The sequence below is a fragment of the Empidonax traillii genome, unplaced genomic scaffold (assembly GCF_003031625.1).
Source record: "Empidonax traillii isolate 1590-97213 ecotype Southwest subspecies unplaced genomic scaffold, ASM303162v1 scaffold830:size275092, whole genome shotgun sequence".
Taxonomy (NCBI): domain Eukaryota; kingdom Metazoa; phylum Chordata; class Aves; order Passeriformes; family Tyrannidae; genus Empidonax; species Empidonax traillii.
Window position 1 is genome coordinate 110399 of NW_020956023.1, and position 26596 is coordinate 136994.

The 26596-nt window shown below is 42.0% G+C and overlaps 1 protein-coding gene across 5 annotated transcripts in view; it reads left to right on the forward strand.

Moving 5' to 3' along the window:
• Positions 1 to 571: 571 nt before the first annotated feature.
• MFSD6 (major facilitator superfamily domain containing 6) overlaps positions 572 to 26596 on the forward strand; it is a 28336-nt gene continuing 2311 nt past the window's right edge. The window contains exons 1-7 of one of the 5 annotated variants that reach the window (XM_027901977.1): positions 572 to 808; positions 8892 to 10487; positions 15535 to 15632; positions 21073 to 21234; positions 21819 to 21917; positions 24060 to 24340; positions 26427 to 26445. In XM_027901977.1, coding sequence (XP_027757778.1) covers positions 8944 to 10487; positions 15535 to 15632; positions 21073 to 21234; positions 21819 to 21917; positions 24060 to 24340; positions 26427 to 26445 — 2203 coding nt within the window. In that variant the 5' untranslated portion in view covers positions 572 to 808; positions 8892 to 8943. Of the gene's footprint in view, positions 809 to 5490; positions 5597 to 6720; positions 6952 to 8891; positions 10488 to 15534; positions 15633 to 21072; positions 21235 to 21818; positions 21918 to 24059; positions 24341 to 26421; positions 26446 to 26596 lie in introns of those variants that run through there. The other 4 variants (XM_027901978.1, XM_027901973.1, XM_027901975.1 and 1 more) reach the window with 4 other exon arrangements.

A 26596-nucleotide genomic window follows, 5' to 3' on the forward strand; every position in this document is an offset into this window, starting at 1 on the left:
ATGGCCAGTGGAGTTTACTCACTTTATTGACCTGCTTGGACTAGGGCCCAGTGTGAACTCTTCTGTGAAGAACACCAGCACTTGAGCTTAATCCTCAGACAGCTTTAGTACCTGCTTTAGTTCAGCTCAGGGCTGATAAACACCCCAAATCTCAGGCTGGCCTTTCACTTTCTGACCATTCCCTTTCTTTAGTTCAACACTTCTGACCTTTTGATATTGCAGTACGGCTCAGCTGTTGCTCAGGAGTCACTCTGCCTTTTTCTGCCTCAACATTATGGGGAACTGGGGGAAGATTATACTGTTGTTGTTTTAAGCATTTACGTAATTTTATTTGAGTGTTAAGTCTAGAAACAATGCCGCCGAAGGGGTGATGCCAGTGGCTGCGAAAGGCACCACAGGTAATTAATTCGTTACGCTGTAATACGCGTTGGGAACTTGCGAGGAGCAGGAAGCGCTGCGAATGCCATTCGGCCGTTCGAGGCCCGCGAACGCTCCGCGGACACTTTTAAAACCCGACTGGTCCCAGCGTAGGTACAGACCCCCTTTCCCCCAAGGTAGCAGCTGAGTGCGGAGCTCCCCTCGGGCAGTCGGGCCCGAGCCCCGCGGAGGCGGCGCCGGCGGGGGGCGGCTCCGCCCGTGGCTGCCGCCCGTCCCTCCCGCAGCGCCCCTGCGCGGCGGCGGCGGCGGCGCGGCCGGGCCGGGGGGGCGGGAGGTGCGCGGAGCCGCCGCCCGCAGCAGCAGCCGCGGCGGCAGGAAGGGGCTGCGATGCTCCCGGCCGAGCGCCCCCCCGGAGCCGCCCCCGGGCGAGGTGAGTCAGCGCGGCCCCGCGGTGCCCCTGCTGGGGGCCGGGCCGGCAGCCAAGGCCGCCCGCCGGGGCGCCGCCGCCTCATCCCCTGTGCCCGCTCCGCGGGCACCCACCGGCGGGCCCCGGCCGTGGCGCTCCGGGCCGGGGGGAGCCGGGCGGCCGCCGGGCGGGGGAGGCCGTGCCCTTCCGGGCTCTGTCCCGGTACCGGCGGGCCTCATCCCCGCGGCCGCCCGGGATGCTGCCGGTGGGCCCGCGCCGGAGCCTTTCCCGGCGCTCCCTCCCGGAGGCTTTTCCTGCCGCGCCGGGGCCAGGGCCGGTCAGCTGCGCCTCGGCGGAGCCGGGCGGCCGTGCCAGCCCCGCCGGCCCTGCGCTGTGAGCGGAGCTCGGCGGGCCCCAGCCCGCGCCTCCAGGAGCTCGGCCCCTGCCCAGAGCCCGCCGCCCTCCCCGCGGCAGGGTCGTGGTCCCCGGGGGTGGCCGCTGATCGGGCTGTGTCCCGCGGGAGCTCCTGCACAGGCATCCCGCACTTCTCTCCGCCGCCTGCATCCAGGCGTGGCGTTACGTGTGGCTGTCACTCGGATCCAGAGCACTTACATCCTTAAAAGACCAGGGGCTTTAGTAAGCGGGTTGTCAGTTGTTCCTCTGTTTATTGAAACAAGCGTAGGAATAGATGCTTTTTTAGGAAATCAGTGCCGAAGGTGCCATAGGTGCTACGGATGCCTGCTATGTTCAAGTTTGACGGAGTTTAAAACCCACGTCTGCTCAGCAAGCTCTGAAGTTTTAACAGCAGGCTTTTTTTTAAATGTTGTGTTAAAGAAAAGGGCAGTGTTGGGGAGCGATGAACTTGGAGTTTAGGAGAGAGGATAGTGGCTGTGTGGAGATTACACTGAAGTGTTTCAGTAAGAATTCACCTCAGACATTATTACGTTACATTAAGATACATTGGGTCTTATGCACTATAGTTAGTTATGTCCAAGGAAAGAGATTGTAAAATGCTGCTTTTCTAGCTCGACTATTTTTATTGTGCATTTTTTCCCTGGATAGAAATAGTAGACAAAGGTGACATTTACTTTATTGTTTGCATTCTCTGAAGACCCACTGGGGAATAGGGGAAAAGAAACCAATTCTCTCTTTAAGCATAGTGTTTGTGATAGCAGTCATAAATCCAGGGAAAACCCTGAGAAGACTTAAAAAAAAATTTCAAACAGGTGAAACGAGAGCACGAGAGCAAAAGCTGACGATGTGAGGAAGCTGTGGTTGATCACTAATGTGGCTGGTGCTAGTGCAGAATTTAAACACCACCTAAAATTCATCTTAATTTTAATCTGGAGCACAATGGGCCTGAGTTTATATAGCAGTGTGGGAAAGTGAGCCGGTGACAGCCAGTGGCGGTTGGTCCCTGAGGCTGGGAATTGACAGGAAGGCCTCTCTGTTTTGCAACAGCCCTCTGCTCCTGCCAGGCTTGGTGGGGCAGCTGGGTGCCTGTGTCCCTCCCCAGCACTGGCAGCAGTGTGCTCCTGGAGTACTGCAGCTCTGGGCACTTGCCTGGTCTGCAATTAAAGAACTTGTTATTTACCGTCATTAATCAAGTGTAAGCCTTGGCCATGTGGGTACGTAGTTGGCAAATTGAAAACTGGTTGAAAGAACTGGAGACTAACGCTGACTAAAAATAAACTGTTTAACACATAGAGTCTACTAGGATATCTTAATGTGCACGTAGTAAATGGAGAACAAGACTGGAAAGCAGGAGTCCTAAGATGTGAGTTAAATGGTTTTCTTAAACACGAGGCTCTGATAGTGTTCTTTTCTTTAATGTTAATCCTAGCACTGTTGTAGCAACTTGGCAACTTCAGACCTATCATAAGTGCATTAAACCTGTTTTAAACCTGATCTTGACATACTTCAGACATGCTGTTGTCTCTCAGTGTAATTGACTAAATGTGTCAGTGTGTAGGGTTTTTATATGCATATTGAACAAGTGGAAAAACCTATAGACCAACACATTAAGTAAATGCATATCAGCAACACAAAGCAATTTCAGGAGTTAAGTGCTTTAGAAGGAGGTGGTTTCGCTTCATGGAAACCCTAATTACGGTGGTTAACGTTACCATACTTGTGTCTTACTTCAGACCTGAAACAAATACATTTCCCAGCACTTAGGTTAATTCATTATATGTGAGTTGTTCCTGATTTTATAAATTCAGAGCCAGGTGTCCATGTGACGGCCTCTCAGGAGGAACTGCTTACCTTTAGAGAAGAGGGGATGATGTGGGGCAGGTGGGGAAGCCTGTGGGAGTCGGTCTTGTATGGCTTGGCTTAGAGAACAGCTCCTCCAAGGGCTCTGCCTGCAGGTTGGCTTCGCTGGGAGAGGTTTGGGAACGTGATGCAAGAGTAAATGAAGTCTGTGCACTCCGCTGACATGATGTAAGTTGTTTGCATAACATTCTCCTTTTTGGCATGGACACAGTCGACAGCACCAGGCTGCTCCTTAGGGATGAAACTTGCTTGAAAATGGAAAACATGGTCTATTATTCATGTCTACTGCTGCGGTGCTGTGTAGGCCTGCGGGATGCAGGGCTTGGTTCTGGAGGTGCTGCACGGATACTCTAGTAGAAAGACTCTGATCCAAAGGTTTTGTGGCTTGGGTCAATGAGACAAGTGGGGCTGAGGAGGAGGTGGTGTGCACGGGCAATATGATGGATGCACTCGTGGCAGTTTCACCAGCTGGGGAATGAGGGAGGTGAGGTTTCTTTGGAAGATGGATGGTTTTTAAGTCTACTTCACTAGCACAGACCTGTTCTGAATCAAACAGTAATTAGTGGCTGGAAAAAAAAGGATTTTGAAGAAACATGTTTTCTATTAGCAGATTTAAAGGTGTTGGTATGAGAACTTCTCATGGAATTTAATGTATTTGCTACAAAGTCAGTTTTCTAGTCAATGAAATTCTGGAAGGGATGAAAAAAAGATGTGGTGCCATCCTGGCTGGCTTTGATTTATCCACACAATGCGAACAGCAAGCTAGTCTGCTCTGTTCATACAGCTACATGTTGTTTGAGAGATTAATTGATGATTCCTGTTTTAAAATTCCACTTTTGGAGTATGTTTTCTGAGACTGTATAAATATAAATTTTCTACTGTGAGTCATTTTGCTACGTAGGGTTAAGCCTTTAGATCATTTGCACTGTGATGAGCTGTTGTGGTGGTTTGTTTGTTTGTTTGTTTGTTGTTTAACATTCATATACATCCAAACCTGGATTTTGAGGCTCTGCTTTGTGAGTCTTAACTATGCTTTAATTCTCAAAGCCTAGTGAACATAATATTTAGGCTGAATTAAACTTCACTGTAGAACAACAGTACTCCTTCACCTCAAATCTAACTTTTTGTTGGTCTGCAAGTGAAGTTTCAATGCCTGGCGCTGTAAGTGCCGTGGTGTTTTCCCTGAGAGGTTTAGGGATTTGCTACCCCAGTCTGATCTGTTGATTGGCTTTTTGTTTTCTTTTTCTGTTCTTCCCCCTGAGGTACAGTACAAAGCAGGTGTTTGGTTGGGGTTTTTTCCCAAGGTTTTGAGAAGTGACTGAGGGGAGCGCAGAGTTTTTAGTATACTGTATTATTATTTTCCTTATTATAATTTTCCTCTGTTTTGCAAGAAACTTCTTGTAATGTAGGGTTGTCTTGAATAGATTATCTTTTTATCCTTTCTGATCTTGAAATCCTCTTAATTATTGGGAGAGCCAGAGTAAATGAGGATCAATTTAAGAAATAAAAAAGGCAAGAATGCCAAGAAGATACTTAACTAAATGCAGAATATCCATATTTGCATCTTTTTAACTACCTGCCAAAGAGCCTCCTTACAGTCATTAAAATGACCCCTGCATTGTCATCACTGAATTCCTTGGACAAATTGTTTTTCCTCCATTCCTCAGATAGTTGCTCAGAGGTACAAGTGTGCAGGGAAGATGCCGTGGCCGTTTGCAGAAGATGACCGGATAAAAAAAAAAGGTGTCATAGATTTAAGGGTTTGAAAGTGGATTTTGACTTGCTGGAGGAGTAGATATAAAATCAGGTGGCAGGAATCTGTATCAGGAAACTTAGAAAAAATTATAGGCTCTACTTACAATAATAAAAAAAAAATCCTCTCTGTGCAAATCTTGAAGGGAGAGTAGCCTTGTGGTTAACAAGCACATTCTTTATATCTGAAGAGAAGCACATGCAGTTGTGCATAAAGAGGCTCAGAGCACATGTGATCCTGCAGAATAATTCCCAGTCTGAGGGAGCTGGGTGAGCCACGAGCTTCCCGTGCAGCTGTGAGGGCTGTACGGTCCCGGGCCAGAACGATGGGTCATGAGCTGGGGGGGAATGGGTGTTTCAATGAGGTCTTTTTCCATCGTAACCGTGTCAAGGATGGCCAGGGAACAAGGCTCGGTTCCCTGTTCCGAGCTGTGTAGTGGTATGGAAATGTAAACCTATGTCAAGAGAAAAGCTTGTTTGTCTGCCAGAGGACAGAAGTGCACTCCTGTGATGTACATCTGATGTGCTGTCTGCCTACCATGCCTCTTCCCTTTCCCTTTGCTGGGCTTTCTCAGGATGCTTGCAGAAGTTCCTTCCAATTTGCATGTTAGAGCTTTGCTGTGTGTTTGTGCACTTGTTTGGGGAAAACAGCCTTCAAACTGTTACTCCTGTTTTTTAAAGTGATGGTTTTTTAGACTCAGAAACCTCTTTTGTCTCGCTTGTCATGGCTGAACTGATGACATTCAACAGGCCTCTACCAAAACTTTGTGCTCTCTTCAGCCTCAAATGAGTTAAAATCTATATTCACTCTAAAATCCATTCTGTTTACTCTGTAAACCTTCCTTCCTCTCTCCTGTTCTCTGTTGTTCATTTTAAACTTGCCAGTAGTGCTTGTCTTTTGCCCTCCTACCACCTTGCGCATCAGAAAAAGTTTTTGCAAAATGAAGATCCAGTATTTGAAGGTTGTGGTTAAAATAACCAGCAGATAGCTAGTTTGTTCTTACTCAGAAGTACGTTGTTTTTCCATCTGTTTGGTTTGCTGCACGTTCAATCCCCGACTGGCACGGGGGTTTTGTCAGTAGAAGGAAAGCTCTGTAGATTCAGGGGTTTTTTTGTAGATTTTTCAGTAACAATACCCCTTTGTTCATGTTGTCATTTTCAGGCATTTATTTTTAGAACTTAAAAAATTGCTCAATACCAGTTTCAAAAACCTGACTCCTAAACAAACTAGTGATCAAAACAATAAAGAATGCCATATGGTTCCTACCAGTCTTGACGCTGTTATATCTCTGAAGAGTATATTCTGTGTTATTAATAATATTCAATGAAACACTCTCAGTGTGGGAAAATATTTACTGAAATCATTATGAAATATACTTCTCATAGCATTCTAACCCAAGATGTTCTAGTCAGAATACCAGGATTTTTGGAGTAATCCTTGCACACAGTGTGTTAGGAGAAGATGGATGCTGAGACATATAAATTATTGAGGGGGGCAGAATATGCAGCAACTGAAGTGTTTAAAGATTAACAGTATAATTATTTGTAATATACCCACTATTCATATGACATGTGAAATTTAAGTTCCACTTCAGTAGAAAAAGGAAACTAAATTAAAAAAGATTGAATAGTAATTGATCTGAAAGCCTTTGGTATAATTTATATGAAACCAGATGGCTCAGAGCTCCTATACAGGAATAAGGAATATGGCTGCGTTGCTTAAATCAGGATAATTTCAAGTCAAATACTTGCAAAGAATATGTCCTAAATTATTTGTCCTGAAATATCCACGTGGTTAAAATGTGGGTTCTATCTTGTCGTGATAGAAGAGGGAACAGGGAGGAAATCTGTTCTTCACAATTAAATGCTGTCAAGCTCTGATGCAGTTACATCCCCTTGACATAAGTGGGGCCCTGCACAAGTTCTGGAGTCTTTGTTGTCAAAGCAAGGCGAGGCTTGAAGAAAATAAGAACACTGATCTAATTTACGCATTAGAAGGGCTTGTTTTCTGGATGTAGAAACGAGCAAAAAACCCACAGTCCTTCCAACAGTCAGGTGGATGTGGCTGGCTGAACCAAAAATTGCAGGAGCTCGCTAGACGGCTGCTGGGTTTTGGTTCATGTGGCTTTCGATGGTAGCAGGTAAGAGCAAGAAAGTGTGCTTTCACATTTGATGGTTCTAACAACCTAATTAGGACTGTCTAGTTTTTTGACACTTTACATGCCTTTTTTTTTTCTTTTTTTTTTTTTTTTTTTTTTTTTTTTTTTTTTTTATTTGATTGTCTCTGAAGAAACTGGAGGAAAAAAACCCAAGGCTGTATGTATGTGCTGGCATTGTTTTTATTCGTTTCTGACCTCAAATACATGAATATTTAAGGTTCCAAGATTTTTGTGCGGCCTTTTCTCTGTAAGTGAAACCAGAGATCCTCACAGATAATATCCCCTAGAAATGACATTTAAAAGTGAAAAACATACACAAACCTAACGAGTGTTTGGGAGTTTAGTGATGGTATTTTTAGACTTGTCTATCACTGAACTGTGTAAAGCTGAGGTTATTTTAAAGAACTTTTGTTTTTAGAAATACCCCTGGCTTGTTTTGTCAGCCATTATTTGATTTTTGAATCAGTAAGAAACAATTAATGTAACATACTAGTGAGTGTTAGTCTCTTCTCTGTTATAAGCCTTGTACCAGTTTTCAAATGCACTGTCAGTATTTAAATATTGATGAATTAATTAAAGGCTCTGAATATATTAATGCATGACTAATTTTAAGGGGTTGAAACTGTGCTTCCAGTTGAGTTTTGAAAGACTGTTGATTTCATTGTGCTCTTCTTCTTGGAATAAAGTGCAGACCTGCAAAAAATACTTATCATAGAATCATAAAATATCCTGAGTTGGAAAGGACTCACAAGGATCATCCTCTCCAACTTCAAATTCTTAGAGAAGGTCCAGGTCATAAATTGAGTGCTCTTAGAGAAATTTCAGGTTCTTCTGACATAAAATGTTCTTTTCAGATAGCGGTCTCTCAAAAGGTTTCTGTGTGATAAAAACACCAGTCCAATGAGCTAAGCTTCCTAGGTTAAATTTACAGATACTAGTAGAGCAAAAATAGTTTTCTGATAATGATTTTGAGCTGATACCCTGCTGGCAGAACTCGTTTTTATTCCTTGAAATGGAAGCTTTTCTTAGCTAGCCTAGCTTATTGGAACGAGTTGTTGTTTTTAAATGTGAAGGCTGGTTGGTCAGCTCAAAGTCTTAAGGGCTGGGGAATTTAGTTTTTAGCATTGCAGTTTTGTGGTCTTTTACTTCTGCAAAGGATAAGCGTGTGCAGTTGCAGTGCAGTTATCTCCCAATCCACCATTCTTCAATTTCAGAATTTGACTTGAAGATACCATGGTAGGGCCTGTCTCTGTGTTTCTTTGCTCCGAGGTCTTTGATGTCTTTGAGGTTGTTATCCTAATTTCAATCTCAAAGCCCAATCCTAATTCCCACCTCTCTTGCCATTCAGCCTAGAAGCTCAAACCTCCCACCGATTTCTGCTGTGGTTGGTTGTGGAGTGCTTAAAAAAATCATTTTTTGAGAGGAGACTGATGAACCTTTTGAAGGCCATCATGAGACTATGGATAATAATTTGTTTTGATGATTAAAAATACCCATATATATATATGTGGCCACATTATTTAATTACGAAACCATGGCTATTGTTTGGTACAGTGGGGAATACTGAAAATAAAGCAGGTAGCCTTGGGGGAGAAAAGACAACTTGAAAGAAGAGACTTGCAAAGGCTAGCACTTAATTGCCACAGTTACTCTGAATATATAAATTATTCTCTGTCCTAAACATGAAAGATGTTTTATTGCACAATGTTAAAGCTGCTGTTGGGAGAACTTCACAGAATTGGTCGTAAAATACCCTACCATGTACCACTAGTCTAGACAAACGGCCTTCCCCACTCTGATACTGCATTTATTGCTCAGGAACGTCACTGACAAAAAAGAAGCTGCCTTTGTCCTCGATGGCTGGCATTGCAGGTCTGTTCCTGCGTGGTACCTTACCCGGGTTATGTTTTGTTTGTTCACAGGGTAGCCCTCATTCCTTGAGAGTCCACCTGGTACTGGATGCTGTGGTGAACCATGGCAGCTGATGATAAGGTTGCCATTCTAACCGATGATGAAGAAGAGCAGAAGAGAAAGTATGTGCTCGCTGATCCTTTTAACGGCGTCTCCAAGGATCAGGACTTGCCACCCAATAATGAATCCCCTTCGACGGAGACAACCACTGTCCCAGAAGAAGAGCTGGATTGGTTAGAAAAGCACTGTGTCAAAATAAACAACGATCTCCTGATCTCAAAGGTCTTTTATTTTTTCTTCTATTCTGCATATGGCTCTCTTTACCCCTTGCTGCCCGTGTATTACAAGCAGCTGGGTATGTCACCCAGCCAGAGTGGACTTCTGGTGGGCATCAGGTACTTTATTGAGTTCTGCAGTGCTCCCTTCTGGGGAGTGGTGGCAGATCGCTTCAAGAAAGGCAAGATCGTCCTCCTGTTCTCGCTTTTGTGCTGGGTTTTATTTAACCTGGGGATTGGGTTTGTCAGACCAGCCACCTTAAGGTGTGTACCAAAGGGCCTTCCCCCAGCACACCCCACCAACGCAAGCAGCCTTTTAACAACAGTTTCCCAAAACGCCTCGACGTCCCCTCCGCTGACAACAGTGAGTGCTGCGTCCCCAAACCTTCGTGGCAAGAGAGACCTGCTAACTTCCAGTCCAGTCACTTTGGAAACAACAGGGACAGCTAATCCTGAAATGACATTCCTGTCACCTACACAGAGCAGCGATGTGAATTTTATCTTGGAAAACAGTACCCATTTGATTCTGAAAAACACCACCACTAGCCCAGCCTCACCAGGGAACGCGACTCCAAGTGCCACCCCAACTGCCGTCAGCACAAAGCCAACGCCTTCCGACCAAGCTGTGCTCGTTTATGATCAACAAGAAGTAGAGGCCATCTTCCTACTCATCCTGCTGGTTGTCATAATAGGAGAATTTTTCAGTGCTTCCTCTGTTACTATCGTGGACACCATAACCCTGCAGTACCTCGGCAAACACAGGGACCGGTATGGATTGCAGCGTATGTGGGGCTCCCTGGGCTGGGGGCTGGCCATGCTCTCCGTGGGAATCGGCATCGACTACACCCATACAGAAGTTAGCATTGAAGGTCAAGGATGTAAAGCCCCTGAGTACAAGAACTACAGGATCGTCTTCATTGTTTTTGGTGTGCTGATGACGATGGCGTTAATCGTGGCCACCCAGTTCCGGTTTCATTACGCGCACTTCAAGCAAGATGAAAATAAGAGGAAAGAGGCAGAAATCTCACAGGTAGACAGAAATGCCTCCAATGAATCCTCAGATAACACTCCTACCAGCATGAGCCAGTCGCAGTCTTTCAGTTTTTGGGACCTAATAAAACTGCTGTGCAGTATCCAGTACGGCTCCGTGCTCTTCGTGGCGTGGTTCATGGGGTTTGGATATGGCTTCGTGTTCACCTTTCTGTACTGGCACTTGGAAGACCTGAATGGCACCACTACTCTCTTTGGAGTTTGTTCTGTGCTCAGTCACGTGTCTGAGCTCACTGCCTACTTCTTCAGCCACAAACTCATTGAACTGGTTGGTCACATCAGGTAAGATGGTAGCAATCATTAAAGAGCTTTACCAAAAATGACAGTTCTCAGGCTCACCCTTGTGCTACAAAGTGAAGTTCAAGCTAATCCTTCTCTTTTTTTTTTTTTTTTTTTTTTTAATTCCAAATCCTGTTCAGTTACACGGGCTCACATGATGGAGTTCTGGTTATTTTATGAGTTGAAAATGCTCTGAAATGCTTCCTTTGTGTTTGAGTTGCATGTCAGTATGTGCTTTATGCCTGGCACCGTAACCTCTCGCAGACGGTTCCAGGAGACATCCTAGTTCCCTGATGCAGTGCTGTGTTAGAGGTCTTTACAAATTGCCACCCACTCAAGGGTTGTCTGTTTTGACATATAAATACCATTAATTTTTCAGGTTTTTTTCCTGTGAGTAGCAGCATTCTGGGCACCTCCTGCTTTAGCCTGCTTCCCCTTGCAGGGCAGTTCTTTGCCCCCGCAGTAGCCTGGAAAGGTGTCAGTTGCAGGCTGAGAGGGGAGAAGGATGAGATGAGGAAATGAGGTGAGCACCTCCTGTGCATGTGGCCTCGTAATCAGACTCTGGGTGTTGGCAGAATGAGGTTGCAGCCTGGCAGTGTCACTTACCAGTTCAGGGCTTGGCTCTCCTCTTTTAGTTGCAGCTACTGAAGCGAGGTGCCTGCAGGGCTCCTCTTGTAGTTTTTTGCCTTGTGTAAGTGAAACTGACTGCTTCCAGAATGTGGAGAACATTATTTTCCACTAATTTCACAATTGACCTAATTTCCACATATTCTAAATCTCTTCACTACTCTTTAAAAGAAGCTCAGAGGAGGAAAGCTAAGGGGGGAACTGAGTTAATGAAGTCATAAAGATTTTTTTTTTTTTATTTACTCAGGTGCTTTGTGCACCTGAGCATAGAGTTCTGTGTGTTGTTAGCATCATACCCTTTCCAAATGCCCAGTTTATATTTATACACTCATTGAGATGTAAGTATTTTTAAACTGTTTTCACTGTTCTTTTTGTGCATTCCGTTGTGTGGTTTTTCTCTTTGTTTTGTCTTTATTGGGATGAATTTTTTCATTCATTTGACCTCTACTAAAAGTGTCTGAGATGCTTAGCACAGTAGTTTGAGAGATTACTTAGAAGATGTGGGTTTTTTTCTTACTTTAAACTGAGGAGGATCTCTTTACTTTGAGTCAGTCTTCTAATCTCTGAATTTGACAATAATTAGTAACAGAAAATGACACCTTGCATGCAAAGACTGGAGGAAGGACATGATGATGGAGGAGTGGTGAGAACAGATCACAGTCTTGACAGCTAAAGATAACTTGGGTATGCTCTTTCAATGTACATTGTTATAGTACAAAGTTCAGGCTTAGACTTCAACTGAAGAAAGAACGAAAAACCGAAGAGTGGTGGGGTTGTGAATAAGATGAAATGGAAGGGATAGGAGTGTTGGCCAGTGAAAGGAAGGATGATGTATGGGATTAACTCTCCTTTTTTTTTTTTTTTTTCCCTTGCACTGTTAAGCCTGTGAAGCCAAGACTGGATCGAGATTAAATTGTTCTAGTTCCTATTTGCCGTGAAACAGCATTCTTTATACCTACACCTGGGAAGTGCACATTAGTCATATTTTAATGTTATCTAATGCTTACTTGTATTTAGTCATCACAATCTGAGACATCTCATGGTTGTTTCTGTTATTGTACTTCCTGAACCTCGTATAATGCATGGTGTGTTGAGAGGAGCCATATTCTTTGACAGTTCTGTACATGTCTTGACTGCTACCTTGTAGTACAGGTATTCATCTTCCCATTAATAAGGGCCAATAGCCTCCAACTATACATCCTTCTTGGAACAGTCTTAGCCCCAAGCATTTGGGATCAGTATTTTGTTGGGAGTTTGTTTTAAATAGCTCAAAATTCCTTTCTTCAGAGTTGTTAGACTGCATGTAGACAGTCTTTTTGCAGTATTTACTTGAATGTTTATCATTCCATCTTTCTTTCTTGTCCAAATTGTTTGAAGGCAGGCAGGAGTACTAGAATTGCATGCAGTGTCACAGTAGCGGAAGAAAACTGTTGAGTGTCCTTTATAGAACTAAAGAAAATAGTCTTTACACCTTGCCAGATAGAAACTCAGTTTCCCTTTTTGAGCCTTGTGAAGCTTTCTGTTCCTACCAGTGTATGTGTTGGCACATAAGACCCTTAAAACACTCTGAAACCTATTCTGTTTTACAGGGGTTTTTTTTAATTAACACTCAAATTATTGTCCAAGCATTTTAAGCATGACCATATTAAATATATGCTGGTTAAAATGCCCAGTTTCTGACTTCACTAGCTCTGCTGTTCATACACTTGTTAACTGCATGTGTGCATATGTTGTACATGCTTCTAGTGGTTTTTTTTGAGAGGATATTAGGAATAAATTCTTTACTGTGAGGGTGGTGAGGCTGGAACAGGTTACCAGAAAAGCCCTGGGTGCCCCATCCCTGGCAGTGTTCAAGGCCAGGTTGGATGGAGCTCTGAGCAACCTGGTCTAGTGAAACATTTCCCTGCCCACGGCAGGGGAGTTGGAGCTGGATGATCTTTAAGGTCCCTTCCAACCCAAATCATTCTGTGATTTTATGATACTAGGACAAAAAAGTGTACAAACCTGGCTATCAAATATTTAGTCCCCCTTGTTGAATGTCAACATGCAGAAACACTCATAACTGCCAGTGACTTTAGGAAGATGATGTTAAACTCTGAAAATACACTCCTACTTGAGGTTAAGTTTGAATGTGTTTGTCTGACCGCAATTCCAGCATGTGTTTTTATGGGAAGTAGAGACTGGTAGTCATGGCTGTAAACAGCTTAGTCTCCTTAACATAAATATAGATTCAGTGCTTTAAATATTTAACGTGGTAATTGAATATGGTGTCCCTATGGATACTGCATATAGGGTTCACAGGGAAAATCTCTTTATATTTTCCACGTAGGTCAGATAAGGAGTCTAAGTGATTATTACAAATACATTTTTGAAAGGACTCTCTACATACACAGAAGTTTTTGTGATGTGCCCCTCCAAAACCATAATTATTGAAATCTTCATAAACTGTAATTTACCTGAAAGTCTATACATATTCTGATAAATTAAGAGGTAGAAGTTGACTAAAGTGCTGCTCTTAAACTTTGAATCCAAATCTTTCTTCAAATGTAATGTATCAGAAAAGCAGAGGTACATGAGCGTGTTAGTGATGATGGAGAAACTGAAGCAGGAGAAGACCTCTTCACATCTCTTGTCTAGCTGTGATAGGGAACAGTTGAGATGGGAAGAAAGTTCTTGGTGAAAAGCCAGGTTTTTGCTAGACAAAAGTGAAATTTAGCTGTCAAGAACATGTCCTAAGCAGAGAGCTGGGCACCTCTGCACTGCCGATGAGGAAAAACAAGTGTATGGGTACGAGTATTTGTATCCCCAAGAATGTGCATCATCCTGAGCCTTTCTAGTAGGGGGATGGAGACAGGACCCTGCAGACCTTACATATTTGGTTACTTTTGTGGCCAGTGTGTCCTAACACGCTTCAGAAATGTGGTTGTACATAAGAAGTACATCAAGTTGTGGCTATGAAAGGAACCAAGTTATTTGTTTGGAACAGAAGGCATTAATTAAAGGATGAGATGAAATTTATGATGCATGGCACAAAGAACAAGTTTGTTCTCTTTATTGTATAACAGCAAACATTTTCATGGCTTTCCATGTTTTCTTCCATGAGTGCTTGGGCTTGTGTTGCCTAAAGGCAGCTTAAACCAGCTATTCATGGACCTCACATGTATCTGGAAGCAGCAGAGCTTGGTTTGATGTGTGACTGGGTGGGGATGACTTCCTGCAAACTTACCACTCTTGTTGAAAGTAAATTCATGTTGTTGTGAAATGCATGGAGCTGTCTCTAGAATTTTGAATGTTTTTTATATCACTGATGTGATGAAAACAGTGGTACTGGTATTTTTGCTGTCAGCATGTGTGTTTGGAGACCTCAAGTGTTAACGAGATGCTGCATTTTTGTGATTGTGTTTCACTCTTGATTTTCAGTGGCTCTGGACCATTGAATTAAATCTCAGTCTGCCTTTGTAGAATAAATGACTAAAAAAGCAGCACAAAGAATAAAGAGCCCTTTCACTGTGTCTGTGCTTCACCTTGATTATCAATTGTCATTTATTTCACTTGTGCTGAACCACGGGTCAACCCAGAAGCCATATTTGAACAATAAATTATCCTTGTCCCTGAAAAAAAATCTTTAAAGATGGCAATAGCATCTTTTCTCAGGCTGTAAACATGTTTTGAATTAAGTCTTTGTTTCCTAAGATCCCTCTAAAAATAAGAGAAAGCTGGATGAATGAGCACTCTGGAGGGAAGCTTTGCTAAATGGGAAAAGTGGAAGGGGAAAGTCGTCAGGTTAAATATACAGTGGGAAATGCACTGCACAAATAGTCTTTGTGTTTCATTGTTTAAAAGCTGATGTAAGAGCTTTATTTTCTCCAAATTCTGAGATGCAGCATCTGCTGCTTTTCAACAGGATGGTTAAGTTTTATCCTGAGGCATGTTGTTACAAACCATATTGCTTCTGTGGGATGTGTTTTAGAGTAGTTCTGAGCAGTTTTCAGATACTGGGACTATAAACTTGTATTAATTGGAGTAAAATTAATTCCTTTAATACAAACCTGCTCCAGGCTTACACTGAAAATGGCAGAATGAATCTCTGGATGAATAGAAAATAAGATTGTTTGGAAACGAATGCACTTTAAAAATGGTCTCTGAAATACATTCCTGTGCAGAACTGGCATGGAACTACAGAGCTTAGTTAAAAGCTCAGTGGATCTGCTGTCTGTTTGATTTTATTTAATTTTTTTTTTCTGTTAGGATTTTGAATATGTGTTTGGGGTGGGCAAGAGGGATATGTTTTGTGTTGAGCAAATGCTTCAGACTTGCAAACTGTCCACATGCAAATAACTTCTGAACCAGTAAGCTGTATTATAACGTGCCAGAAAGGGAAAGTGCAAACTATCCTGACTTCTCTTTTCCTTACTTCCTTTAGAGTGCTTTATATTGGTCTTGCCTGTAATACAGCACGATACATCTACATCTCCTATCTGGAAAATGCCTGGACTGTTCTTCCGATGGAAGTACTTCAAGGTAAGACAGCTCAGTGATCACCTTCCAGTATAAGGTGAGGTGCTCCCATTTATCTTGCTTTTAAGTGAACTATATTTAAGTAAAAAAATCAGTATTTCTCTATTTTTTGTGGCCACAAATGCCCCAGAAGACACATGTTCATAAAGCACATAAACCATTCCTGTTTATCTTGGGAAATATTTGACGTCAGAAGGGAGGGTGTGCAGCTGATTGTGCACAGTTCTCTGTTTATTCAAACAGAACTGCGTGAGACCAACACACCCTTAAACTAAACAAAGAGACTGCAAATCCTGTTTGGTGATAAATGTGAACTTCATTAAACGTGAAAGGTTGTGGTTCTTGAAAGGATGCCGTTAAAAAAACTCGAACATAGTCTTGAGTCGTTGTCTCTCTTAAAATATTTTGTAGTTTTTCAGTGGTATTGTTCAGCCAGTACTTGTAGATTATAGATTTTTTTTTCTTTTAATAGCTAGAGAAGAATTTCTTTCAGTAGCTTTCTCTCTGCTAATAGAGCTTCTCTAAGATACTTGCCCTTTCACTGTCTTATTTAGAAGGACAGAGGTTTGGCCTATGAAAAGTAATTTGAGTCCTGTTGTCAAGTCCTGTTGTAGAAGAAGTCTGCAAGACCTTCGTTGCAGTGTTAAAGAATAAATTGTTCCTATTTAGATTTTATGACTTTTTTTTTTTGGTCTTTGTGGTGGATGCCACTTCTCAAAACCATGGAAAATTGTAACTATTTTACTTTCTGTTTCTTCAGTATTTGAAGAATCAGTATTTGAGGAATACTGAAGAATACATTTTTGAAAATACATTTTTTTACCATCTTTTTAAAGCCAATATTTTGGATTAATACAAGGAGATTTAGAAACTTTTCCACAGGTTAGGCTTAGAAGTTTTATTCTTCTGTGTGCAGCACAACTTGAATTTAAATTAACTATTTCTATTATATTTACAGAAGTCTTTGTCAGCTAGATTTTAACATGAGTTATGCCATTGGAGAGCAATGTGTAGATCTCTGTGTACACATAGAAAGAGATGCTTGTGTCCTGTCTCCTTACCCTCCCAGCTAATAAAACAGTTTATCATATCAAAACTGCCACAACAGCAAGCTTCTGAATTTTGTTATTAAAAAACTCTTGAACCACAACTGTTCCTACCAAGTGTTAAAATAGGAAAATGTTACAAAGAACCTGAAGAATGAATGAATATGTGTTATACTCTTACCTGCTTAAATGTCAAGGGAAAACAAATGAATACAAAGCTTTGGTTGTTGCCTTCTAGGTAATCTTGTTTTAAAAGATATCCCAACTCAAAATATAGGGAAAAAAAATTGTGGTTTTAACAATACAGGCATACACTAGTGCCTGGAAGCATCCTGTAATTCATGGCTGGGAAAGAATTTTACTTTGAATGTGGTTTTTATTCTGCTGACATTTCAATATGAATTGCACAATACGTAGGTTTGCCTTTACAGCAAGGCTGTGAGGGAGCTGTTTTGGTGGGGTTTTTGCGTGGCACTATCATGAATAATTGAAATTTGAAGAAAAAACTAAGGACCTTCAAAATAATCCTTTCTCATAAACATATCTGCCAAACTTTATCATATTTAGGCACTGCTGAATCATGTACTCTTCGGTCAATCTGGCTATTTGCAGTTATTTATAGTCAGCAAATGAGAAAGTTCAAACCAAACCAAACGCACCCACGCACAGACAACTTCCCCCCTCCAGCCCCCAGGTCTCTGTGTTCTGTGTGCACTTCCAGCCTGCAGCAAACATCACTTGTTAGTGTGCACGAACTCCACAGGTGCCCTGTATGTGTGTCTGACCACTGTCACTGCATTTGTTGGATTCCAGTCATCTCATTCAGTGTTGGCAAATGGGAGATCAAGGTTAACTTTTTAGAAGTGCTGTTGACTTCTCTCCCCCTTTATTCATTTCCCCTCCTGCCCTTTCTAGTTTTTATCTCTTATTGATTCGTTATTTGTTTTGCAGCAGTTCCAAATCCTGTTTCTTTGGGCTCTGCTCTTCCGCTTTACATAACCACTGAATATGTTAGTAGTGATAAGAAGTGGCACCTTAATGAAATTTGGTGAGGTGGAAGCTCTTATTTTTAAGTGAGCTTGTTGACAGAGGGAAGTAATAGTTATAGCTGCTTTCCCTAGGTAAGGATTAGAAGTATTTAAAAAAAGCAAACAAAAAACCAGAGTAGATTGCGCAGACCATGTGGGAACCACGTGGGCCACATGGCTGCATCGAGTTGACGGACCTTTGAAATCCTTCAGTGAAGTCCTAATCGCACATCACCTTTTTCCAAGAAGCTGTCAAATTCTATGTAGATTCCAGTTCCATCAGCTCCAGGGGTTTTAAGGCTAAAAATAGTTTCAGCTGAGTTCTGTAAAAAATTTATTTTTCTTTTTAATGTGTTTCTGCAGTACAAGCAGAATTATCCCCCATGTGCTGTGCTGAAGGGCATGAGGCATTTCTGGAAGATGACTCTGCAGACTGCATCTATTGATTGTAATCAGAACCAAGCTGTGTGTCAGCTGCTGTCTGTAATGGGCATGGGGACGGCTCCTTAGGTGTGTTGCACTCTCAAAGGAGTAAATGAGGAGGTTTAAACTCCTCTCTTAATTTAGAGTTTTGAACCACTATGCTGTACGGCACAGACAATATATGAAAATAAGAGCTAAGGCTGAATCTGTAATAACTGTAAATGTCAGGTATCCTCCTAGGCAAATATGTACAGTGTATATATGTCATCAGTCTGTGAGCACACAAGCAATCTTGTTCATTTTGCACCTAGAAAATGAAGTTTTGTTATGCTAGTTAGCTGCAGCTTAGTGTTCCAGAGCAGTGGTCCAGATTCTCTGGTGACAGCTCTGCTAGCACACCAATTTGCACGACAGGAATTTTCTAAATTACGGAACTGTATTGTTAACCTGAAAATTAGGTGTTTTCACTTGGCAGTTACTCAACAAAATCCGTAACAAATACTGTTCTAAGAAGTGGCTCCTACTGATGTTCCAGCAACACAGGGATGCCTGGAGAGCAAAGAGCTTCAGCCTTTAGCTGGCAATAATTATAGTACATATTTATCTTGAAATAAATTGGGATCCCGAAATCTTCAGTTCATGGTTTATATATAAATCAACATAAATTTGTGAAACATTATAAGCATAACACTAGGATTGTTACACTTGTTGGAACTGTAGTTCAGATGATGAGATGGTGGTTAGTGGTTTTAGCAAATAATGTCACAATATATATCTTGTGAGCAACTTCTTTTAAAAAGAATTGTGGTTAGCAGTAATTCAGACCAGACTTCTTATGCAAGTTGTTGTAAAAACTGTTCCAAATAGTCACTGTTGTATAAATAATTATAATAAAAATCACATTAGTAATGTACACATACTTAAAAAAAAAAAGAAAAAAAGAAAAAAAAAAGACTGTGCCTTTAAAGACAATTGAAGTAAGCTAGTTTAAAGGTATGGATTTGTTTTCAGAGGAACTGGGAACACTGTGTTCTAACTAGAGTGCCTAGAAAAGGTGAAAACATCCAAGAACCTGTTGGTTAAGTTACGGCCTTTTGTGTTTGTACAAACTCAACGGTATTGTGCTTCACGGTTCAAATCATTTCTGATGTGTTTTTGATTTGCCTGGCTTTAAAACTTGAGTTACTCCTAATAGCTTATAAAACTGCGTGGTTTATGTTAATTGGTGTACTTTCTAAACCAAAACCACTTTACCTATTTAGATTAGTTTTGCCTTGTTCTTGGGGCAGTTCTCGGTTGCTATTTGCAATGTGTGCATGGAGCTGCATAAAAACAGCAGTTTTAAAACTCCTAAGATTTTTGCAAGGAAACTCTGTGACTTTTGAAGCCTTAAACTGTAAATGATAAGGTGATATACACTCACCTTAATGCAAGCTTTTTAGTTTTCAACAAGGGGATGGACTATTACCAAAACACCCCTGCATCTCTCATCTTTACAAACCCAAGGCTTGAGAAGTTTTGATTTGGAATGAAGTTGACCTGTACAGCCTGGTGGACATCTAAACATGTACACCTACACTGTATCAACTTCAGATAGTGCTATTTATCATTGTACACCTCAGCAAAACCCAAGTTATTTTGTGCGTTACAAAATTGTGGCTTATGGCTCTTAAGAGTCTTCAGCCTAAATGCCGAAATAATTATTGAGTGTCCAACTCTTAGTTCACTGATAACTGAAGTACAGGGGACAGAAGCACGATGACTGAATCACCAGTTGTGCCAACGTTTTTTTAAAGCCGAGGCAGTAGAGCTTAGGCATTGGTAAGCTGTGATGACTATTTTTAATACCTCTCAAATAAGAAAAAAACATTCCCACTCAATCTGAGGGTGGCAAAATAGTTCAGGCTTATTTTTAATGTGTGATGAACTACAGAACTGTTTTGTTTTTCCAGCTTCTGCACGATCCTGCTTTTCCCTGTCCGGTTATTCGCCAGTCCACTGATGCCCCTCAGGCAGATGCTCAGAGGCGAGGGCTGCACCTGCAGCCAGTCTCTGCATGCTGAGGGTCATGTGCTGCCCTTCCCTTAGCTCTCCTTCTGCAGGAGGAAAGAGTGTTCACAGACCTGAATCTGCCAGGCATGTGCTGGAAAGATACCTCCAGCATCTCAGCTGGGGCTGTCTCTGGTTGGTGGCCATGGCTGATGAGTGAGGAGCCCCGGGCTTGCTCCCGGAGTGGGAGTGATGAGGCGGAGGTGGCACAGTGCCCACGCAGGATGCAGTCACAGCGGGAGGGAGGGCTCGCTGGCTCTGCCTCTCAGCAGCAGGCGTGAAAAGCAACATCCTTGGCCTGCTCTGAGGAGCTTCTGTGCTGTTCTCATCCGGACTGTTCGGTGCTAAATGCAGAGCGTGTTGGTGTTGAGTTCAGAAAGAGTTTGCTGGGAGGCGATGGGTTTTCTGGGGGAGTGAGAAGCGTAGGAGGGGATTCATCCTTGCCTGTGAAATGGCTTGGATATCTCTGATACAGTTTGGATTTCATGACCTTTGTGCTGCCTTCATTGTGGCAGAAAGGAGACTGCTGAGAGACATCAATGCTTTAATTGCCTGCAGCTTGTGAAATCAGTACTGCATTCCAAAAGCCCTGGGCCGCTTCTGAAGGCACAGAGAATCTGGCAGAGAGACTTGTCTTCCTAGCGACTGTGTGTCAAGAAGAGGAGTGAGGTCATCTTAGAGGGAGAAGGAGCTGTTGCCAGGCTGCAGAAGGGGTTGTGCTGTGTCCCTGTGGCTTGGTTTCCAGTATCTCACTACCAAACACTGATTTGTACTTCGCAGACATTTGGGATTGAGGGGGTTTTGTTTTTTTCTCCATGTGCTGATGGGTGCAGTTGCTCAGGTGTGGTGTTGGGACACTCTGGGCCTGGTACTCCTGACAGTGTTCCATCTCTGCAGGTGTCACACACGCAGCCATATGGGCAGCCTGTATTTCGTACCTCAGCGCGGCTGTGCCTCCGGAGCTGAGGACGTCAGCCCAAGGAATCCTGCAAGGGCTCCACTTGGGTCTGGGCAGAGGATGTGGAGCCATGGTTGGAGGAGTTTTGGTCAACTACTTTGGTAAGGAAAAACTCTACTGAAAAATTTAATTTTATTTATTTATTTATTTGATTTTACTGAACTATCGGCTTTAAACTTATTTGTGCTTTAGGTATTGTTATACTTTAAAGAGTAATACACTTCTTATGAATCATAGTCATAGAACTGCTCAGGCTGGAGAGGGTTCTGAAATCTCCAGTCCAGGCCCCTGATCAAAGCAAGGTCAGCACTGCATTCAGACCACAGCGCTTTTGGCTTTGTCCTGTCAGTGTTACAGGTTCATTAAATATGTTATGCCTAAATATTTTTAGTATTGTGGAAGCAAGTCTCCAACGTGATCCATAAGTAAGATGAATGAATCCTTTGTTAGAGAATAGGTTGATGCTATAAAGCCTCTTGATGAAAAAATGAGAATCTAATTACTTGGTTGAAAATCCTTTGCAAAAATACTTGGTTGAAGCAGTGCTGGGGGAGGAAAATGTAATGAAACAAGCTAATAAGAGTCTGCATGGGCAATCTATAGCCAGGGAGCACATAATGCTGACTCATTTTATTTTATTAAGTAAGTAGGTTCTCAATTTAGAAAAAAATACATCTCATTACAGGTCCTGCTGCCACATTCAGAGGAATAGGGATGGCTTGTTTAGTGATTCTGCTTCTGTTTGCCCTGATCCAGTGGCTGTTGGTTCCTGATGAAGAAGAAGGTAAATGTTCATGTCACTGAGAGACACTACAGGATTAGAGCTAATGAAAAAAGATCTGTCTGAAGCTGCTTCTGCAGCTTTAATTTTGTATGTTTGGTGTCTTGACTCAGATTTTAGCAAAAGAGTTTGTTTTGAAGTGGGGAGTTTTTTCCTGAACAGTGAAGAAATTGAAGTGATGTGCTGCTGCTGTAAGAAGGGCAGCACTGAGTTCTGGAACATCAATAGAAGGAAAACATGACGTATTTTGCTGCCTGTACATCCTCTCAGTTCTGGGAACCCCTTAGGTTGGTCTTTACAGCTGTACTGAGTCATTTTAGTTGCATCAGTTCTTTAAGGTCACCTCGATCCCACTCTGTGCTCTCATGTTCTACCAGTGGAAGCCACCAGCCAGAAATTGTAGAGATGGCTTTCACAGGACACAAAGTTCTATAGATTTTTTAAACCTGAGATACCTCCCCTCTGGTGGAACTTGAACTTCTTAATCTCTAACTTTATAATAATAAAGGCTAACCAGAAATAAAATACTTGGTGCAAACTTAGGGAACTAGCATAAATAAGATTCTTAAAAAGACAACAAAACTCTAGCAAGTTTTGAAGAGTCATGAATTTTTGATCTGTTTTTACCCAGATGTTACTTTCCAGTATGAGCTTTGAGTATGACATGGAAGTTAATGTTCTTTAGCTGGAGTATTAAGTTAATTGCCCTTGACTAGATATCAAGTTGCCTGTACTGAAGTGTTCAAATATTTATTTTGCTAGTATTTTCCTCACCTCTGCTCGAATAATAAGGGCAAAAATTGGAAAGCAAAAGGGGTAGTTGCTGCTTCAGTTTCCCATCACCATTTAGTTAATATTACATGTGAACCTACAAAAGACCAGGGTGTTCACGGTGGCCTTACTCTGTTGGTTTCTGTCTTTGGGTTTCATTAAATACTCACTACCCATCTGAAGTGTGTGTGTGTTAATTTTAAGCCTGACAGTAATTAGGCTGCTTTCACACAGACCAGTTGGATGAGTAAAATGAAGCATGTGGTCAAGTGTGTGCAGGATTAGTCTCTTCATTTCTTTGCTCCTGGGGAACACCCAGCCCTTGCTTAAAATATCTAATACTGTCTAGGCGTTTGTAAACCAAATACAATTTTATAATTTGAAGGTAAAAAAAAAAAGTATTTTTAATTGGTAAAGTATTTTTAATTGGAATTTTTTTTTTCAAACTTTACATAATGTGTTGTTTACAGAGAGCATACAGCTCTTACTGAAAACATCCCTCAGTTTCTAACAATCTGCCTGATTACTTTCTGCATGTATATAAATACTCTGGCTCTCTGCGGCTTTAGAGCACATTGTGTTGGGTCATGACAGTCATTTTGTGGATGACATTTCAAGACAGTTAGGAAAACTATTACAGTAACTGGTGTCTCAGTTTAATGAGACATAAGGGACAATTGGAAGACCTCAGATATAAAGGTCTCTTTGGAGAGACCTTTACCTGAAACTCTTTGACAGATAATTTGTCTCCTACAGTGTGTCACTATCCTTGTTCTTTTCTCACAAACTGTGTAACTCCATAGTAACTATTAAGGGATATTATTATTTTCTTTAAAAAAAAAAGTAGTGAAGATGCAGAACAATTTTTTCATTCAGATCAGTATGGTTAGAAGTGTTAAGATCAGCAATGATGATGTAGGCCATATCTCTTCACTGGCTTCCTGCCTGAAGCCAGTGTTTAGTTATGAGTATGGGTCAGTTGGAAGGTGCAGGCTTTATGCAGAGACAGAAGTTTGCTACAAGTCTAGAAGACTTATTTTCAGTTTGCACGTAACATGAAAATTAAATCTTCCATGTAATGTGTAAATAGGAATTTCTAGTGGCTAGCTGAGAACAAATGGACTGTTCCACACTCCTCAGCCCTTCAGTGTGGGCAGACATCTGACATCCCTCAGTGGCTCAGCCCCTGAGCCTGTGGGGCAACAGCCACGTCATATTTCCCTGGCTAGACTGTGGTGTGTGGCTCCCGGCTGCTTTCAGGGTGGTGATGACCATGGTGTGAAAGCAAGAAACACTTAGTGTTCATTGTCTGCATCAGGGTTTTTTTTTAATGTGTGTTGGCGTTGCCAGTGATTATTTTGTTTTAAACTTCAGAAAAGACAATGCTGGCGGAAAGGATCCCAGTGCCTTCCAGTCCCGTTCCCATAGCAACTATTGACCTTGTACAGCAGCAGTCGGAAGATATCATGCCTCGGACTGAGTCCAGACTCCCTCTAAAGAAAACTAAACACCAAGAAGAGCAGGAGGATGTAAACAAGCCTGCCTGGGGCATCAGCTCTTCTCCGTGGGTCACCTTAGCTTATGCTGTCTACCAGATAAAAGAGATGGTTAAACTATCAAAAACCAATCCAGCTCCTGAGAACCAGCCTTTGCAGGTAATCTTCTAATGTGCAGGGAGTTCTTTCTTACTTTTTAGATGCTTAAACACACATATAGCTATGTAAATCTGTTATTACCTGGAAGGTATTTTCTGTCAGCTTGTAATAAAGCTGGACTTGCGACATAGTAGTTAAAATACTGCATGAAATAGCATTGCTTTCTGTGTATAATACAGCAGGAATAACTATTTTTGCAAGTATTATCTTCCTGAAGATGGGAGGAGAGGAAGAGACTCTGTTTTATGGACTCAGATATACTTGAATTCCCTTAAAATCTACATTACTTTTCGTATTAGTTGGAATGTGTGAGTTACACATTTTGCAAAATTTACAAGGTGATAACTGAACACGAAGATGCACAGCTGGTTAAACAGACTGTAAAATTATTTTTATTTAGTTTTGCTTCCTTGGGTGATGCTGTCAGACATCTGCATGGTTGCAGAAATAGGTGTTCCAGACAACTCCTGATGGCATACAGAGCCTTCTTTTCAAATAAAGTTAACCTCTGTTTTATCTAGAGTTCCACCAGATAAGAGCCATCTAAGATAAGACTTAAAATGTCTCATGGCTGGTCCTTACTTCACACCATTCTATTTCTGTCCATTCACCCCCAAGAAATGCTTCTAATAGCTTCATCAGTTGGGTGGTCTTGAATCTTGAACTTGTAATGCTCTGGCCCTGCCTTTCAGACTGGAGCTGAAGCAAAGTGGGGAAGCCCTGTCCATGCAAGTTCTAGAACAGCATGGTCAGCGTCAAAACCACTGTGTTTACCTGTCTGGAAGGAGTGGGTGAGGTTCTTTCTCATGCCCCCAGTAGGCGTAAACACAGAAACACTTTTTCCATAATTGCTGTCTTTAGAAATGGGTAATTTGGGATATGAGTGTGAATCAGCAGAGCAGTGTGTAGGAATTTCACCTGGTCAGTGATCTCCTGCCTTCTTTACTTGACTTCTTTCTTGAAAATACGTTACAGGCTCGTCTGCTTTGGGTTGTCTGGGTTTTTTGGTTGGTTTTGACCTTCCCAGAGTCAAAGAATGTGAGTTTTTTTAGTAGTGATACTGATCTTTCACAAGGTCTCAAGATATCACAAGGACATCAAAGTAATTTGCCCAGCTTAATTGCTCTGTTTCCCACTGTAAACGTCCTCAGTGTCTTGGTTAGTGTAAGCTGCCCCCTGATGAACCAGAGAAGTCACACAGAACGTAGGAAAATACTATTTTGTAGGTATGCGGTGTCTGAGAGTGACTTGTCCAACGCTGCTGAACACCACCCACCTGCTTCCCTGAGAACTGTGCAGAGGCCAGAAGGACTTCAGTGCCTGTTCTCTATGGCACATATCTCTTCATTATTCTTTTCTTTCTGCAAAAATACAGTGCTGATATAAACACAGTTCTTGCTCCTGTGCCAGAATTCAATGCACCACATTGTATCATTTACATCATCACCTCTGTTGTCCAAAATCTCTTATCCATGTTTCAGGTGCCCCAGGATGACAAACTTACTCCAGTGTATTTTGGGGTTTGTACTCAGTCATTTACTTTAGGCTGATGATATTAAATACTGAAACTAGGAAAAGGCTGCCTGGCTTTCTTATTAAATTTGGAAAATAGCTTCCCTAAAATGAAAATAAATCATTTGGAAGGAGGGTCAGTGCACAGAGAATTATTCCTGACAAAAAATTATTCCTTCTTATTCCATTAAGATTTTGGATTGATTTTGCTTCTGCTTGCTTAGACTCTGTCAAACAAAGGGACATACTGGCCTTATTCTCTGTGCTTCAATGCAAAACAAATAATCACAGGTAGTGTGTCACCTTCTAACGAAATGTATTTGCACGAGCACTTCCTGGGATGGAATTATACATCAGTACTGCAAACTTTCTGCCAGTGAGACAGTCTGAGCAGTACCTTGGGCGGGGAGGGGCCTGTTGAGAAAAGCTGTATTTAAGGAGTGTGAAAAAACATTATAGACTTGCTTGGTCAAAAGAATGATCTTGTTTAAACACTTTGAAGTCCAGTTCATTGTTTTTTTTCCCCTTGAAACACAACAAGTTTGTTTTTTGCATGCTTCTTGGGAAAGTGCAGTTAGGAAAAGAGATGGAAGGTAAGCTACTGTCTGCTTGCTATCACTGTCATCTGGATTTAAATGTACTTCTTTTGCTTTGCTGCTTTAAGTTTGATTTGTTATGTTGCGGGCGTTCAAGTAAGTGCTTTGTGAATTTCCAGCAGTGCCTGAATGCATCTGGGGGGTGTGC